This window comes from Periplaneta americana, chromosome 1 (assembly GCF_040183065.1).
Source record: "Periplaneta americana isolate PAMFEO1 chromosome 1, P.americana_PAMFEO1_priV1, whole genome shotgun sequence".
NCBI classification, from domain to species: Eukaryota; Metazoa; Arthropoda; class Insecta; order Blattodea; family Blattidae; genus Periplaneta; species Periplaneta americana.
In genome coordinates, this window is record NC_091117.1 from 154,422,010 (window position 1) to 154,435,914 (window position 13,905).

General features: G+C 35.1%; 1 protein-coding gene and 1 long non-coding RNA gene across 2 annotated transcripts in view; one reads left to right on the forward strand and one right to left on the reverse strand.

Annotated features, from left to right (window-relative positions):
• LOC138702492 (uncharacterized) overlaps nucleotides 1-13,905 on the reverse strand; it is a 93,882-nt gene that overhangs the window by 51,196 nt on the left and 28,781 nt on the right. The gene's annotated exons all lie outside the window — the stretch shown is intronic.
• LOC138702414 (angiotensin-converting enzyme-like) overlaps nucleotides 6,060-13,905 on the forward strand; it is a 91,581-nt gene continuing 83,735 nt past the window's right edge. The window contains exon 1 of the mRNA XM_069829924.1: nucleotides 6,060-6,264. Coding sequence (XP_069686025.1) covers nucleotides 6,181-6,264 — 84 coding nt within the window. The 5' untranslated portion in view covers nucleotides 6,060-6,180. The remainder of the gene's footprint in view (nucleotides 6,265-13,905) is intronic.

The following is a 13,905-nucleotide window of genomic DNA, read 5'->3' on the forward strand; positions in this document are numbered from 1 at the left end:
CCTGTAATTGTCTTCAGTCGGATTAAAATGGAACCTCATTATTATGAAATCCCCCCCTTCTACCCTACCTATCCCTCCTCCTATTCTCATAGACGTTCGTGGCCCGTGTCATTTCGATTCGCTTCATGCTTCCATAGTTTTACTATGATTCATTCTGAAAACATACAGCATTAGAGCATTTCTTTGTGCTAGATTCTGAAACAATGTGCTCAAACCTCTGAGGTGCTTATCTTGCTAGGAACGAGGTAAATATACAATGAAATGCGAGTAAACGTTTAATACAATGAATCTGATGTTTTAAGGTTTGTATGTCACTGTGACAGTGATACCATAAATGCTTATTAAGTTGAGGGAGAAAATAAGAACATTTTATTCAAATATTATGTAAAAAAATCTAACAATATTAATGTAATGAATGCAAATTAAAACTGTTTTACTTTTTCTTTAAATATTTAAGGAAAGAATTTATGTACGTTTTTCTGAGACAAGCCGCTGTCGTATCTTTTTTCATTAGCGATACCAGAAAGTGAAATAAAATTAAGTAAAATAAGGTAGAGTAGAATAGGAGTAGATTAGAGAATGTATAATAGGAGTAGAGTAGACTAGGAGTAGGAATAGATTGGAGTAGATTAGAGAATGTATAATAGGAGTAGAGTAGACTAGGAGTAGGAGTTGATTGGAGTAGATTAGAGAATGTGTAGGAGTAGACTAGGAGTAGAGTAAAGCAGAGTGTAGGAGTAGGAGTAGAGTATTCAGTATAGTAGAGTAGGAGTAGAGTGAACTAGGAGTAGGAGTAGATTGGAGTAGATTAGAGAATGTATAGGAGTAGAGTAGAGTAAAGCAGAGTGTAGGATTAGGGGTAGATTATAGTAGAGTAGGAGTAGAGTGGACTAGGAGGAGTAGATTAGAGTAGATTAGATAATGTATAGGAGTAGATTAGATAATGTATAGGAGTAGATTAGATAATGTATAGGAGTAGATTAGATAATGTATAGTAGGAGTAGAGTAGAATAGAGCAGAGTGTAGGAGTAGAGTATAGTAGAGTAGGAGTAGAGTAAGTTATAGTATAGTAGAGTAGGAGTAAAGTGGAGTAGGAGTAGATTGGAATAGATTAGAGAATGTATAGTAGGAGTAGAGTAGAGTGTAGGAGTAGAGTAGAGTAAGTTATAGTATAGTAGAGTAGGAGTAAAGTGGAGTAGGAGTAGATTGGAATAGATTAGAGAATGTATAGTAGGAGTAGAGTAGAGTGTAGGAGTAGAGTAGAGTAGAGTAGAGTAGAGTAAGTTATAGTATAGTAGAGTAGGAGTAAAGTGGAGTAGGAGTAGATTGGAATAGATTAGAGAATGTATAGTAGCAGTAGAGTAGAGTAAGTTATAGTATAGTAGAATAGGAGTAAAGTGGAGTAGGAGTAGATTGGAATAGATTAGAGTGTAGGAGTAGGAGTAGAGTGTAGGAGTAGGAGTAGAGCAGAGTGTAGGAGTAGGAGTAGAGCAGAGTGTAGGAGTAGGAGTAGAGCAGAGAGTAGGAGTAGAGTAGAGTAGAGTAGATTAGAGTAGAGTAGATTAGAGTAGAGTAGATTAGAGTAGAGTAGATTAGAGTAGAGTAGATTAAGAGTAGATTAGAGAATGTATAGTAGTAGAGTAGACTAGGAGTAGAGTAGAGTAGAGTAGAGCAGAGTGTAGTAGTAGAGTAGGAGTAGAGTATAGTTAAATGATATGAAATAAAATAAAATAAAATAAAATAAAATAAAATAAAATAAAATTAAGTAAGTCTTGTCAATTCATTAGTTTCTACAAACAGCTTCCCCACAAGCATTAATATAGCTAAGTTTCCGTAAAATTTAAACGATGAAAACGTACGCCGAAGATTATATTTTCTTTAAAAGCAACTTACCATCTGGAGTGTTAAAATACTTAAAATGAGCAAACTGTCCTAATAAGCAGTGAGTCATGGCAGTATAGTCTGCATTAACCATATAATCAACTTGTGAAGTGTGGGAGGTTTCAAAGCCTACTTGACTAACCAGTGAGATAACATCAAGGTAAAGAAAGCGCTGTCATTCCTCTTGTTTGAAACTCTATAGACTAACATTATTGGTAATACAGCTGTGAGATTATCTGAAATAATGGCTTATTTTTTTAACCAACACAAAATATCAAAGAAATGACGAAAGCTCTGTTTTAACGCGTTTGATTAGTTAAACATGCAGAAACCATAAGGGCGGCTTGTCCAATGAAATGAAGTGACGCTTCATGTAGTTTTGTAATTGAAAATCGTAATTATACAATATTATATATTATCATCGTCCCCGATAATATAATTTTCCTGCCAGTAGAGTCGAGGTTAGGGAGTTCAAACCCGGTAGTGGTGGACGATGGGTTTTAACAGCTATAAGGAAAGTAAAGGAGGAGTCTTATACCGTAAGGATATCAAGTACCTACTGTAAAACAATATCAAATAAGAGAGTTTGAAGAGTTTTTTTTTTAAAGGAAATTTGAGCGATTCTGAATTTGACGAGCCATGCATTCGTTAATGCACGGGGTTCTTGAGATATATGTAAAACTTTGAATAATTTTTGCGCTTTGGTTTCTTATAGCTTTAATTTAACTGGATTTTTTTGTGCGCATGCTGCAAAAGAAGTGTTCGGACAATTATTAAACAATTAATATTCATTTAATCACTATTAAACAATTAGGAATATTGCTTCAAAATATTTCGTGATGCGAAAGAAAGAAGTATCTACCCTAACCAATGATTAAGAGTATACTGATTGTATTATATATATATATATATATATATATATATATATATATATATATATATATATATATATACACATATACATACACTTTATTAAATAAAAATCTCTGTAGGAATATTGAATTAGTTAACAATATTCTGTCAAAAATCTGCACTATTTCAATATTTTAAGTAAGCCTAAGTTTGGTTGACACTCCAAACATCGAAAAGCGTCCTAAGATATTTTCAACAGCTGCATTGTGGAAATTAATTAGTGTTACTCGCTTATGTTTTGAAACTTACAAGTCTGAAAAATAAACCTTACTTTTCTAATGGTGTTAATAATTTCACATTATGAGTGACGTTGATATTTTAAGAACTTTCATGAATATATAGGTCTTCCAAGAAGTATGAAAATTGTTGACGCTACCATTCACCATTCGTGCTTTAAGACAACAAACTTAAATTACTTGCAAAATAAAACTTCCCATTTTTTTGTGCTTAATCCAAATTTCCATCCATAGAGAACACTTTCCGAACTTAAAAACAGTCCTACTTTTTTTTTTTTTTTTTTTTGGAAACATCTTCGCTGATTTGCTGTCCTGGGTGGGAGCGCATATAGGAGTTCTGATTGGTTACTGAATACTGCATTGTATTGTATTATATTATATTATATTATATTATATTATATTATATTATATTATATTATATTATATTATATTATATTATATTATATTATATTATATTATATTATATTATACTAGAAATAAATAAAACATACATTAAAATGATTTTCTCTCGTCATATTATGAGGTAAACCTATTAATTTGCAGTAAGTGTCGTATTCCATAACATTGAACTAATGAAGTTACAATATTTATCATAAAATAAATAATTTCCTAGTTTGAATGCCAAAATGCCGTAAATAAAATTATTAAACCTTGTAATCTGAAATGATTATATTAGTCAATAAAGTAACACCAGAATTAATTTCCTTTTCATTCATGTTAAGTTATTATTTCGGTATTTAAATCGTGGCAGTTAATCTGTATGCAGTAACAGCGGATGTTAGTGAAGGTGGGTTTGAGGAACTGCCTTGCCTAAATAACTAAAAGCTTCATTTTTCTACTTGTCTTCTCCCAATTAATATGAATAAAAACAAGATATTTTTCTCAATAGGTTTGATTTGGTATTTTAAAATCCCAACACTTGGTATTTATAATTTTATAACCGAAATCCGAAATTCATGATCAAACTTCATGAACTGCCACTGGATAAGAATAGTTACTTCGATTCCTTTTCCACTATTAAACAGAGTATTGGAAAGACAGGAGGCTGTTCAGTAATCTTTATATGAAACATTGAGTCAAAGTCAGGATAGGAGAAGAAATGTCTTAAGAAAGTGATATAGGGAGAGGAGTACTACAAGGATGCCCTTTATCATCTACCCTGTTCAACATCTACTTGGAGGATTTGGTGAAGAGCTGTTTTCAGAACATGGGATGGTTGAAAGTAGGAGGAAGAAGAATAAAGTGCATACGAGTAAGATTTGGTGATGATGCTAAGGGATATGCTACTGGAGCTAAATGACAGCTGTGACCAGTATGGGATGAAGATAAATGCAATCAAGAAGACCAAGCCTGTTTGAAGAAAAATAAAGAAGGTAAACTTGCGAATTCTAAATGAGGTGGTAGAGCAAGTGGACAGCTTCAAATACTTGGGATCTACTATAAGGAGTAATATGAGTTGCAGCCAGGAAGTGAAAAGGAGGATAGCAATGGTCAAGGAAGCTTTTAATAGGAAAAGGAGCATCTCCTGCGGACCTCTGGAAAAAGAACTAAGGAAGAGACTAGTGAAGTGCTTTGTGGAGTGTGGAATTGTATGGTGCAGAAACATGGACATTACGACGAAGTAAAGAGAGGCGAATAATAGCATTTGAAATGTGGATATGGAGAAGAATGGAGCGTGTGAAATGGGCAGACAGAATAAGAAACGAAGCTGTGTTGGAAAGAAATGTTATGTTTTATTTAACGACGCTCGTAACCTGCCGAGGTTATATCAGTGTCGCTGGTGTGCCGGAATTTTGTCCCACAGGAGTTCTTTTACATGCCAGTAAATCTACTGACATGAGCATGTCGCATTTAAGCACACTTAAATTCCATCGACCTGGCCCGGGATCGAACCCGCAACCTCGGGCATAGAAGACTAGCGCTAACCAACTGCGCCAACCAGGCCGACTGTTGGAGAGAGTGGGTGAAGAAAGAATGGTACTGAAATTGATCAGAAAGAGAAAAAGGAATTGGTTAGGTCACTGGCTGAGAAGAAACTGTCTACTGAAGGATGCACTGGAAGGAATAGTGAAAACGGGAGAAGAGTTCGGGGCAGAAGAAGATATCAAATGATAGACGACATTAAGATATCTGTATCTTATGCGGAGACTAAGAGGAGGGCAGAAAATATGAAAGACTGGAGAATGCTGGGTTTGCAGTGAAAGATCTGCCCCTGGGGCAGAATACTTCTGTATGTATTCATTACACACACATATATTCCCCATTTTATAATAATTTCTCATGTCATATTTCTTCATTATGTACACTATTGTATAAACACGGCGCAGTAGGCCTATGCACGCAAATCCTATAATTCATATTATACATGTTATTTCATCATCCTCATCATCGCCATTTGCCACCAGTTGAATCATTTGTCTCGGTTTTCACTCTTGTAGGAATTTTGAACCAATAGTAGACATTTAAAAGTAGAGGGACGCTAGTTATGTGGTTAGCATGACACAATGACATCTTATACAGCACAGTTAGAAGAAACGCTAGACTAGACGATTGACATCATCCAGCCTCTCTTCGGGAAGGAGATAAATCGTCGTCCTCCGTTTGACTAGGGTCCGTAGAACTTACAGGTCTATATGAATATACTATCACTTGAATCACACTATTAAAATTACACATGTAATTCACACTTTAAACAGAGTGTTACAGTATTTATTTAATATTTTATAGCATTCAAAGAACATTGTACTGGACGACCGAAATCAAAATGGACTGAATAATTTGTTTAGCTTCTGAATGGGTTCTTAACCCATATATTGAAAGGAAGAAGAAGAAGAAGAATTAAAGAGATCGTGCAGAATTAACTGACCTCAGAATTGTTAAGCAACTGTTTTATAGCAACTAATAATACAGGCTACCTAACAAGCAGTCCTGGAATTTTGAATGAACTGTAGGTTGTGAAATCAGTGCGCGAGCAGTGATTCTTTGCCAATGACAGTAGAGCTAAGCTGTGTCATCTGGAAGCACGAGTCTTCGTTGCATCGGTGTCGCAAGTAGCCATCAGTTGACAAGAGTTGACAGTGGAGAGAGGAGCAACAGCTGTGCGAGAATCGAGTGCAGTAGCCAATCACAGTCGAGGTGCTCTGGTGTGAAGATGTGGTGTGTAGTGTCCGTAACAGCAATACTAGCGTTCCTGCAGCATGGCAGCGCTTACACACAGGAGAGGAGATATGTTGAGGTCAGTCAATATTTATTTATTATAATTATTTTTGTTTATATTTCCTTTTTTATACTTCACGAACTGAAACAAACTTCAAAATTATTCTCCTATAAGCAACCATTTCCATTGTCAGACACTACATTTCCCCGAAACGTATTATAATTTTGATTATTTGTACAGTGGCACAGCCAGGATTTTAGTTGGTGGGGGTGATAAAATAAGATATGCTTGCTAAAATTGAAGACATAATTAATAAATTAACGTCAAGTGGGTCCGCCGCGGTGACTCAGCGGTAGCGTACGCCCATCCAAGCGGTTCGTGGTTCGTTTCCCGGCGGAGGCAATGGTACTGGATGGTTGTTCGTTGTATTGTGATTATCCTGTAATGTCTCCGCGGTAGCCCTGCGTTGTGCCAATCCCACATCTAGGCAGGACAGCAATGTGTATATGTCCAAGTGTTGATTCAGAGACAATACCCTCCATCCTCTACAACACAGCGGTCTGTAAGTCGGTGCTACAAGGAAGGTAAAACAAGTGAAGAAAGAAAGAGAAAGATTATATTATCAACTAGGATGGTATGTTTGTTTCCAGATTTTCTTAAAAACGTCACTCCATTTAATAAAGTTAAGCTTTTATTATTATTATTATTATTATTATTATTATTATTATTATTATTATTAAAATCCATTCAGTTTTATTTATGAAGAGTTTGATATTAAATTTTTAACGCATAAAGACATAAATAATTTGATTTCGTTTTATTTTATTTTATCTTTAAATCTGCAATTAACATATCAGTATAAAACAAACTGGATATCGCGCAGGCGCAGATAGCGAGAACACGAAACTGCTTAGATCACAGCCTTCTACATTCTTCTACACCGTGCATAAATCCAATGAATCGGATCACGGAAGCTATAATCGGACTGATGCATTTGAAATCTTCACTGGATTTCCGTTACGACTAAAAATATTAGCCTAATGTAAACAACAATGCACTCTTCAATCATTATTTTCGAACATTGTGTAAAATACTTTATACTTTATTGCGTTTAGTATCACTGGTTGTAGCTAATACAGTGAATATTAATTAACTGAAAAAAAAAAAAAAAAAAAAAAAAAAACTCATCTGAAGTAGATTTTAGCTCCATAGCCTACCCACGTCGTGACTGCATCAATGTAATGTAACTCTTTTGGTTGTTCCATTTACTTTTAAAAGACGTTTCAATCTCCTAAGCAAGAAATCAAATAATTAAACCATAAACGGGAAAATGTAAAAGGAGAAGAATACTACCGGCATAGCCCAGGCGTTAGCATATTTGCCTGCTAATCCGGAGTTGCGCTCAGGAGTAGGTTAAATTCCCGTTTGGGCTGATTATCTGGTTAGGTTTTTCCGAGGTTTTCCCCAACTGTAAGGCGAAAGTCAGGTAATCTGACAAATTCTCAGCCTCATCTCGCCAAATATAATCTCGCCATCACAAATTCCATTGATGTTAAATAACCCAGAAGTTGATACAGCGTCGTTAAATAACCAAGTAAAAAAAAAAAAGGAGAATGGATTGAAACCATAGTCCATTCACCATAGAGAGCAGGAGTTCGATTCTGAATGTCTTATGTTGAAACAGCTTAGTAAAGAACCATAAGACTATGAACGCGGGGACAATTTAGTAAATAGAGACGATCCCTATAAAATCGGGACAAGTGGCAATCATACTCAACATATTAATTTTGAATGTTCATCTGAAACTCGCTTCAGAACAAATTCTAACATACCTAATAATTATATTCATTATTGTTAGTTCTACATTAAAACAACTTATTTTCAGAAATTGCTTCCAAGTTTCTCCTATTAGCCCTACTATCCCTAAACCCACTATGTTCATGATTTAATACGTTACATCTGGTTTAAATTTTAGAGTAATCTCTTAGGGCCATATTCATAGACATTCTTAGCGGGAACTTCCGGTGGATGAACAGCGAACTAACGTTTTTCGTATTCATAAACCAATGTTAGCGATATGATTATATGAATCCCGTACAAGTAACCAGTCGATAGACGGCGCTAGTTTAGCACGCTCGTAGCGCGGGCTAGCGAAATTTCTATGAATAGCACCCTTTATTTTTATCTTGCGTTTAGATGTTATGAAGATTGATTATGAATCTTACATCAATCACTACAAATATTCTACATTAAAAGCATTTGCCCATTACAATTTTAATTATGCGAGTTGCAAGGAAAGAAAATTGCTCGCCCAAGTTTTGTCCACACAAATACCCCTTCCATAAATTAAAAGAACTGACATTGCTACTGAGCGTAAGCTAAATAAATTGATAAAAATTTATCCTTATTTCTCATTGATTTCTGTCGTATAACGATTAAAAAAGTAAGGCACTATACAATTCTGCGTCCAGTGCGTGTATGCGTGAGTGTGTGGTAAGCGTACATTGCAGAGATTTCTGGACCACGTTTGTGATATTTAAATTTTGTTTATACTAACGTGGAAAAGAAAATGGATAGAACTCTGTATTTAAAAAGATGTCGGGACGAGTGGCTTGTTATAGTCCTAGATGGGCGTTATACAGTGAAATTTCCTTTGTGAGCTAATTTTTAAACTAGTCGCTGACCCCAACCACAATGTCGTTTGCCGCGACTTACACAGGTTTCTATTCAAGGAATCCTACTTTATTTACAACATATGTTGAAAATCATCTCCTTCGGCACATACTCATTATCTTCAACTGATCGCAAAATCCAAAGACAACAATTCAATCTACTGCCTTTATCTCTATGAATAAGCTAGTGTACTGAGGTTTCATATGGTTATAATTTAAGCAATTTTTTTTGGCGTTTCGTGCTGACGATTTAGTAGACACTCCTGTCTCTTGGGCAAGTAATTTTGTTGGTGTGTGTTACAATCGTTCACACATCTCGTCTAACTTATGCTCTGTTAAAACCCGGAGTTTCAGATTTCGCTTCTTTTCAAGTAATATTACAGACTTTCAAATTTTTCACAAGCCTTCTAACAGTTTTTCTACTCGGAACATTAGCGTAAGGAAATTTACTTCGAAACGTCTTATTGTCCGAAGAACTCACTCAGTTTTAATAAACGAATCGTACAGAAACACTCGTTGTTGTAAAGAATATTTCTTATGCGACATTTCGATGTGCCTATAGGCAGGGCCGGGTATTTATGGAGATCGCGAAAAATCACGACATAATAGATATACAATAGCTTTTTACTAATCTTTACGAATTAAGTGATTCTGATTAATAATATACGGATAAAACAATTGTGATAAATCGCGAAATAGAATTCTAATAGGGAAATATGAACATATTCGCGAATTATTAATATTGCGTCGTTTTATAGCGAATTTCATATTCTAAGTTTTTTCGTTTTTTTTTTTTTTTTTCCACTTAAATTTGTTATATATCCATGTAGGCTACATTCATGGTATTCCAGGTGTTCTGATTACATTAGTGAACTGAAAAGACTGAGAATTAAATATTTCACTAATAATTTGAAAGTGTTAATTTGAGGGCTGCAAGTTTTTTTTTTATGAATGTGTGTTAAATACAGTCTCAATCCAACAAAGTGGCCATACCGCGTATTTACCAGAATCCAACGAACCTTTAATTATTTGGAAAGTAATAGCCTATTCATACCGAATTAATACTCCAATACCAAAATAATTGTATTTTCCAAAATTTCCATTAATCTCCGCCAAGAGTACAAATTTCCGCAGACACCAATATTAAAAAAGGCACATGATAAAATTAATCTCCATAAATACCTGCCCCTGCCTAAGGGCCTACACTACTGAATTCTTGACACTGTAAATAAACATTACTTATTGTCTCACAAAGACAGAAACGCTAAAATCATGCTAATGCACTTAGTATACAACCGACCGAATACTGCTGAACAGGCAAGATATCCTAATGACACGTCACACCCGGTAACATTGTGGGAAAGACTGACTCACGAACGAATAATCTCACTGTAGAATGTGCTTTGAAAAGTCGAGAGAAATGTAACAATTCTCTGAAAGAAACTGCGTCTAGTGACTGATCTAGTTACTTTACTTAGTAATATCAGCGGCCATCAACCATCTTATAAGCTTACAATTTACAATTATAGATATACACTCACCTCCCATCATCATCTTCTTCAAAGAAGAATGTCGTAGTTGTTGATTATGATGACGATCATAACCATTTGAGGAGCTTCAATTATTATTATTATTATTATTATATTATTATTATTATTATTATTAGAAATAGGATACCTAAATCTAGTAGTAGACCTAGCTATGTGTAGAACTAAAACTGGGGAAGTATTAAATATATGGCGTAATTCTAGATATTTTATTCCTAACTTTTGAATTACAATTTTTCCATATTTGACAAGGCCTGCATAGTAAATTACGGAGAAAAAACAAAATTGTGATACCGGTACATCTACTTTGACCATATTCTATGAATGCGAGGTCCACGTAGACACAGGAATCAAATCAAACTTCAGGACGAGCGGAGGACGTAGAAATTTAGTTCACATTAACTATTAAATAGGCCTAACTTAAGAAAGAGCTGTTTCTTTAAATGATTGTATCATATTCCACATTTACTTAAAGCATATAATTAAAGATGCTAATCACAATTATTGAATCAAAATTTGTGTTTTAAGTGTAAAGGCGCTGAAAAATAAATTACCTTTTTTTTTTTTTTAACGAATTATAGTTAAATTAATATTCCAAATTTAATTAAGAAGGAAAGGAAAATATTGCGAGCGTTGAAACCGTGCATGAGTGTCGTCCATTTTAAACCGCCGTCAGATTGAAAGTTTACTCGGATGTGATTGAACTTCTGTTACGTCTTTCCGTTGAGGGGAGGCCTCCACAGAACTATATCCGTTCTTTAACCACTCAGCTGCGAAACGTTCGTCGGAAAAATCTTTCACGGCCCATTAATTGGAGCAACCATCAATGAATGTTTTTTATTTCAGCTTCGTTAAATTACTACCTTTTCATCAGAATGAAGTTCCGTTCACACTCGCACGGGGACTCGGGCATTATTTTTACTCTTCCAGTATTTATTTTAGAAATTTTCCTAAGCCATCTTGCTTCTTCATTTCCTTAAAACTGCCGGAAATTTTTTACAACTTAAATAATGACAAATATGTGTGCAGCTGTTTGAAGTTCTTAATTGCATAGTTTTACAATATTTTTTAGTCTCTTATTTAACGCCGCTTTATCAACTACTAGGATATTTAGCGTCGATGGGTTTGGTGATAGAGAGATGAGGCCGAGAATTCGCTATGAATTACCTGAAATTCGCCTTGCAGTGGGGGAAAACCTCGGAAAAAACCAATCAGGTAATCAGCCTGAGCGGGAATCGAACTCACGTCCGAGCGCAGCTAAGTATCAGCAAACAAACGCGTTCCCGCTGAAGCTACGCCTCGGCGCGCCGGTGGTCTTTTACAAAGTGACTCAATTATATTGTTCCCAAATAAGCTTAGATTTAGTTTATTTTGTGCTATGAGCTACTACGATTTATGTAACTCAACATTAAAAACAAAACTTACTTATTGTTTTTAAGGAGCCCGGAAGTTCATTGCCGCCCTCTCATAAGCTCGCCATTGGTCCTATCCTGAGCAAGATTAATCCAGTCCCTACCATCATATCCCACCTCCCTCAAATCCATTTTAATATTATCCTCCCATCTACGTCTCGGCCTCCCCAAAGGTCTTATTCCCTCCGGCCTCCCAACTAACACTCTATATGCATTTCTGGATTCGCCCAGAGGTGCTACATGCCCTGCCCATGTCAAACGTCTGGATTTAATGTTCCTAATTATGTCAAGTGAAGAATACAATGCGTGCAGTTCTGCGTTGTGTAACTTTCTCCATTCTCCTGGTAACTTCATTCCTCTTAGCCCCAAATATTTTCCTAAGAACCTTATTCTCAAACACCCTTAATCTCTGTTCTTCTCAAAGTGAGAGTCCAAGTTTCACAACTATACAGAACAACCGGTAATATAACTGTTTTATAAATTCCAACTTTCAGATTTTTTTGACAAAACTTCTCAACCGAATAATAACAGGCATATCCCATACTTATTCTGCGTTTAATTTCCTCCCGAGTGTCATTTATATGTGTTACTGTTCCTCCAAGATATTTGAATTTTTCCACCTCTTCGAAGGATAAATCTCTAATTTTTATATTCCCATTAGCATTGGAAATATTGCAATCGTATTATCTGCCGATTCCTAAAAGAATTGTCGCCTACCAGTTTAATAATGCCGTGATTTTATTGGTTTATCGATAGAAATAATCTTGCAAGCTTTTGTGCTGAATTTTCATTCTGAACAGTCTGGAGATTAACAATGTCGTATCTTTAGTTGCAGCTAATATAGGTTCCGATACTTACTGTAATTTTTAAAGAAGCTGTTATTACATCAAATGTGCTAGATCAAAGCGTAAAGAAACTGGTTTAATGGCTTTCAAAACATTGTTGTGTATAGTTCATTCCTGTAACAAGATTTCAAGACATATCTGCGGAAATCTTCAAATGCTAGGCTGTTTTGTGGTAACAAGGAATAGTCAGTTTCTCAGGCAGGAAAATATCTGAGAAATGATGGATAGCTACAGTAATCATTACAGTTGTCACTGTTGCTCTTGATATCCAGTGAATATAATTTTTTTCCTGCATTATGGGCTAATTTTCTACATACTTCTAATAAGTTACATTAACTTTTAGAACTTCCAGACAAATGAGAAAAGAAAGCAGAAGTCCTTCCTAAAATGACTGAGTCAATTATAATTACCACTAAAGTAGAATAAGGTCCAATTTATATAGCATTTTTTTAAAATTTTAACACTTTTTAACGTGTGACTAAACAATTTTATGTTTTTAACAAACAAAGTGTTAACGTAAACTATAATCAATGACTAAAGTAAACTTTCCAGATATTATAAGGAGACAATAGTGATGTTTTTCATGAACACTTAAAATACCCAAGCCACTCATTCTACCAACATTCCGGAATTCCCAAAAACAAGTGATACCTCCAAATTCCCCATTAGTCATTGAACTCTAAGGGTGCTATTCATAGACATTTCGCAGCACTCGCTACGAGCGTACTAAGCTAGCCCTGGCTATCCACTGGTTACTTGTACAGAATTCAGATCATATCCTATCGCTAACACTGATTTATGAATACGAAAAACGCTGATCATCCACCGGAAACCCGCGCTAAAAATGTCTATGAATACGGCCCTTAGTGTCAGTGATTTTGAGAAGCCAAAACGAAATAAGTTGCTGCTACTTCGCCTTTGCTCATTCTTTCGAACCCAGTGAAAGTACGTATTTCGAGTGTATTATACAGTATGTCATTGTTTTGAAAGACTTTCAACAATCAATTTTACTCTCTACTAAATTTCTGCTCTTTTTGCAACTTCATGAGTTTTTCATCATACAAAACAATATTAACTAAAAGATGGTATAATTCTTTTGTAAGAAAATATACAGAATGTTAAAAAAGTATCCAATATTTTAGGAGGTGCTAGTATGCATCAAAACAAAGAAAAAATGTCTAATAAACATGGGTCCTACAACACATACTTTCTGAGATCTGAACACTTGTTCATAGGAGGTGCT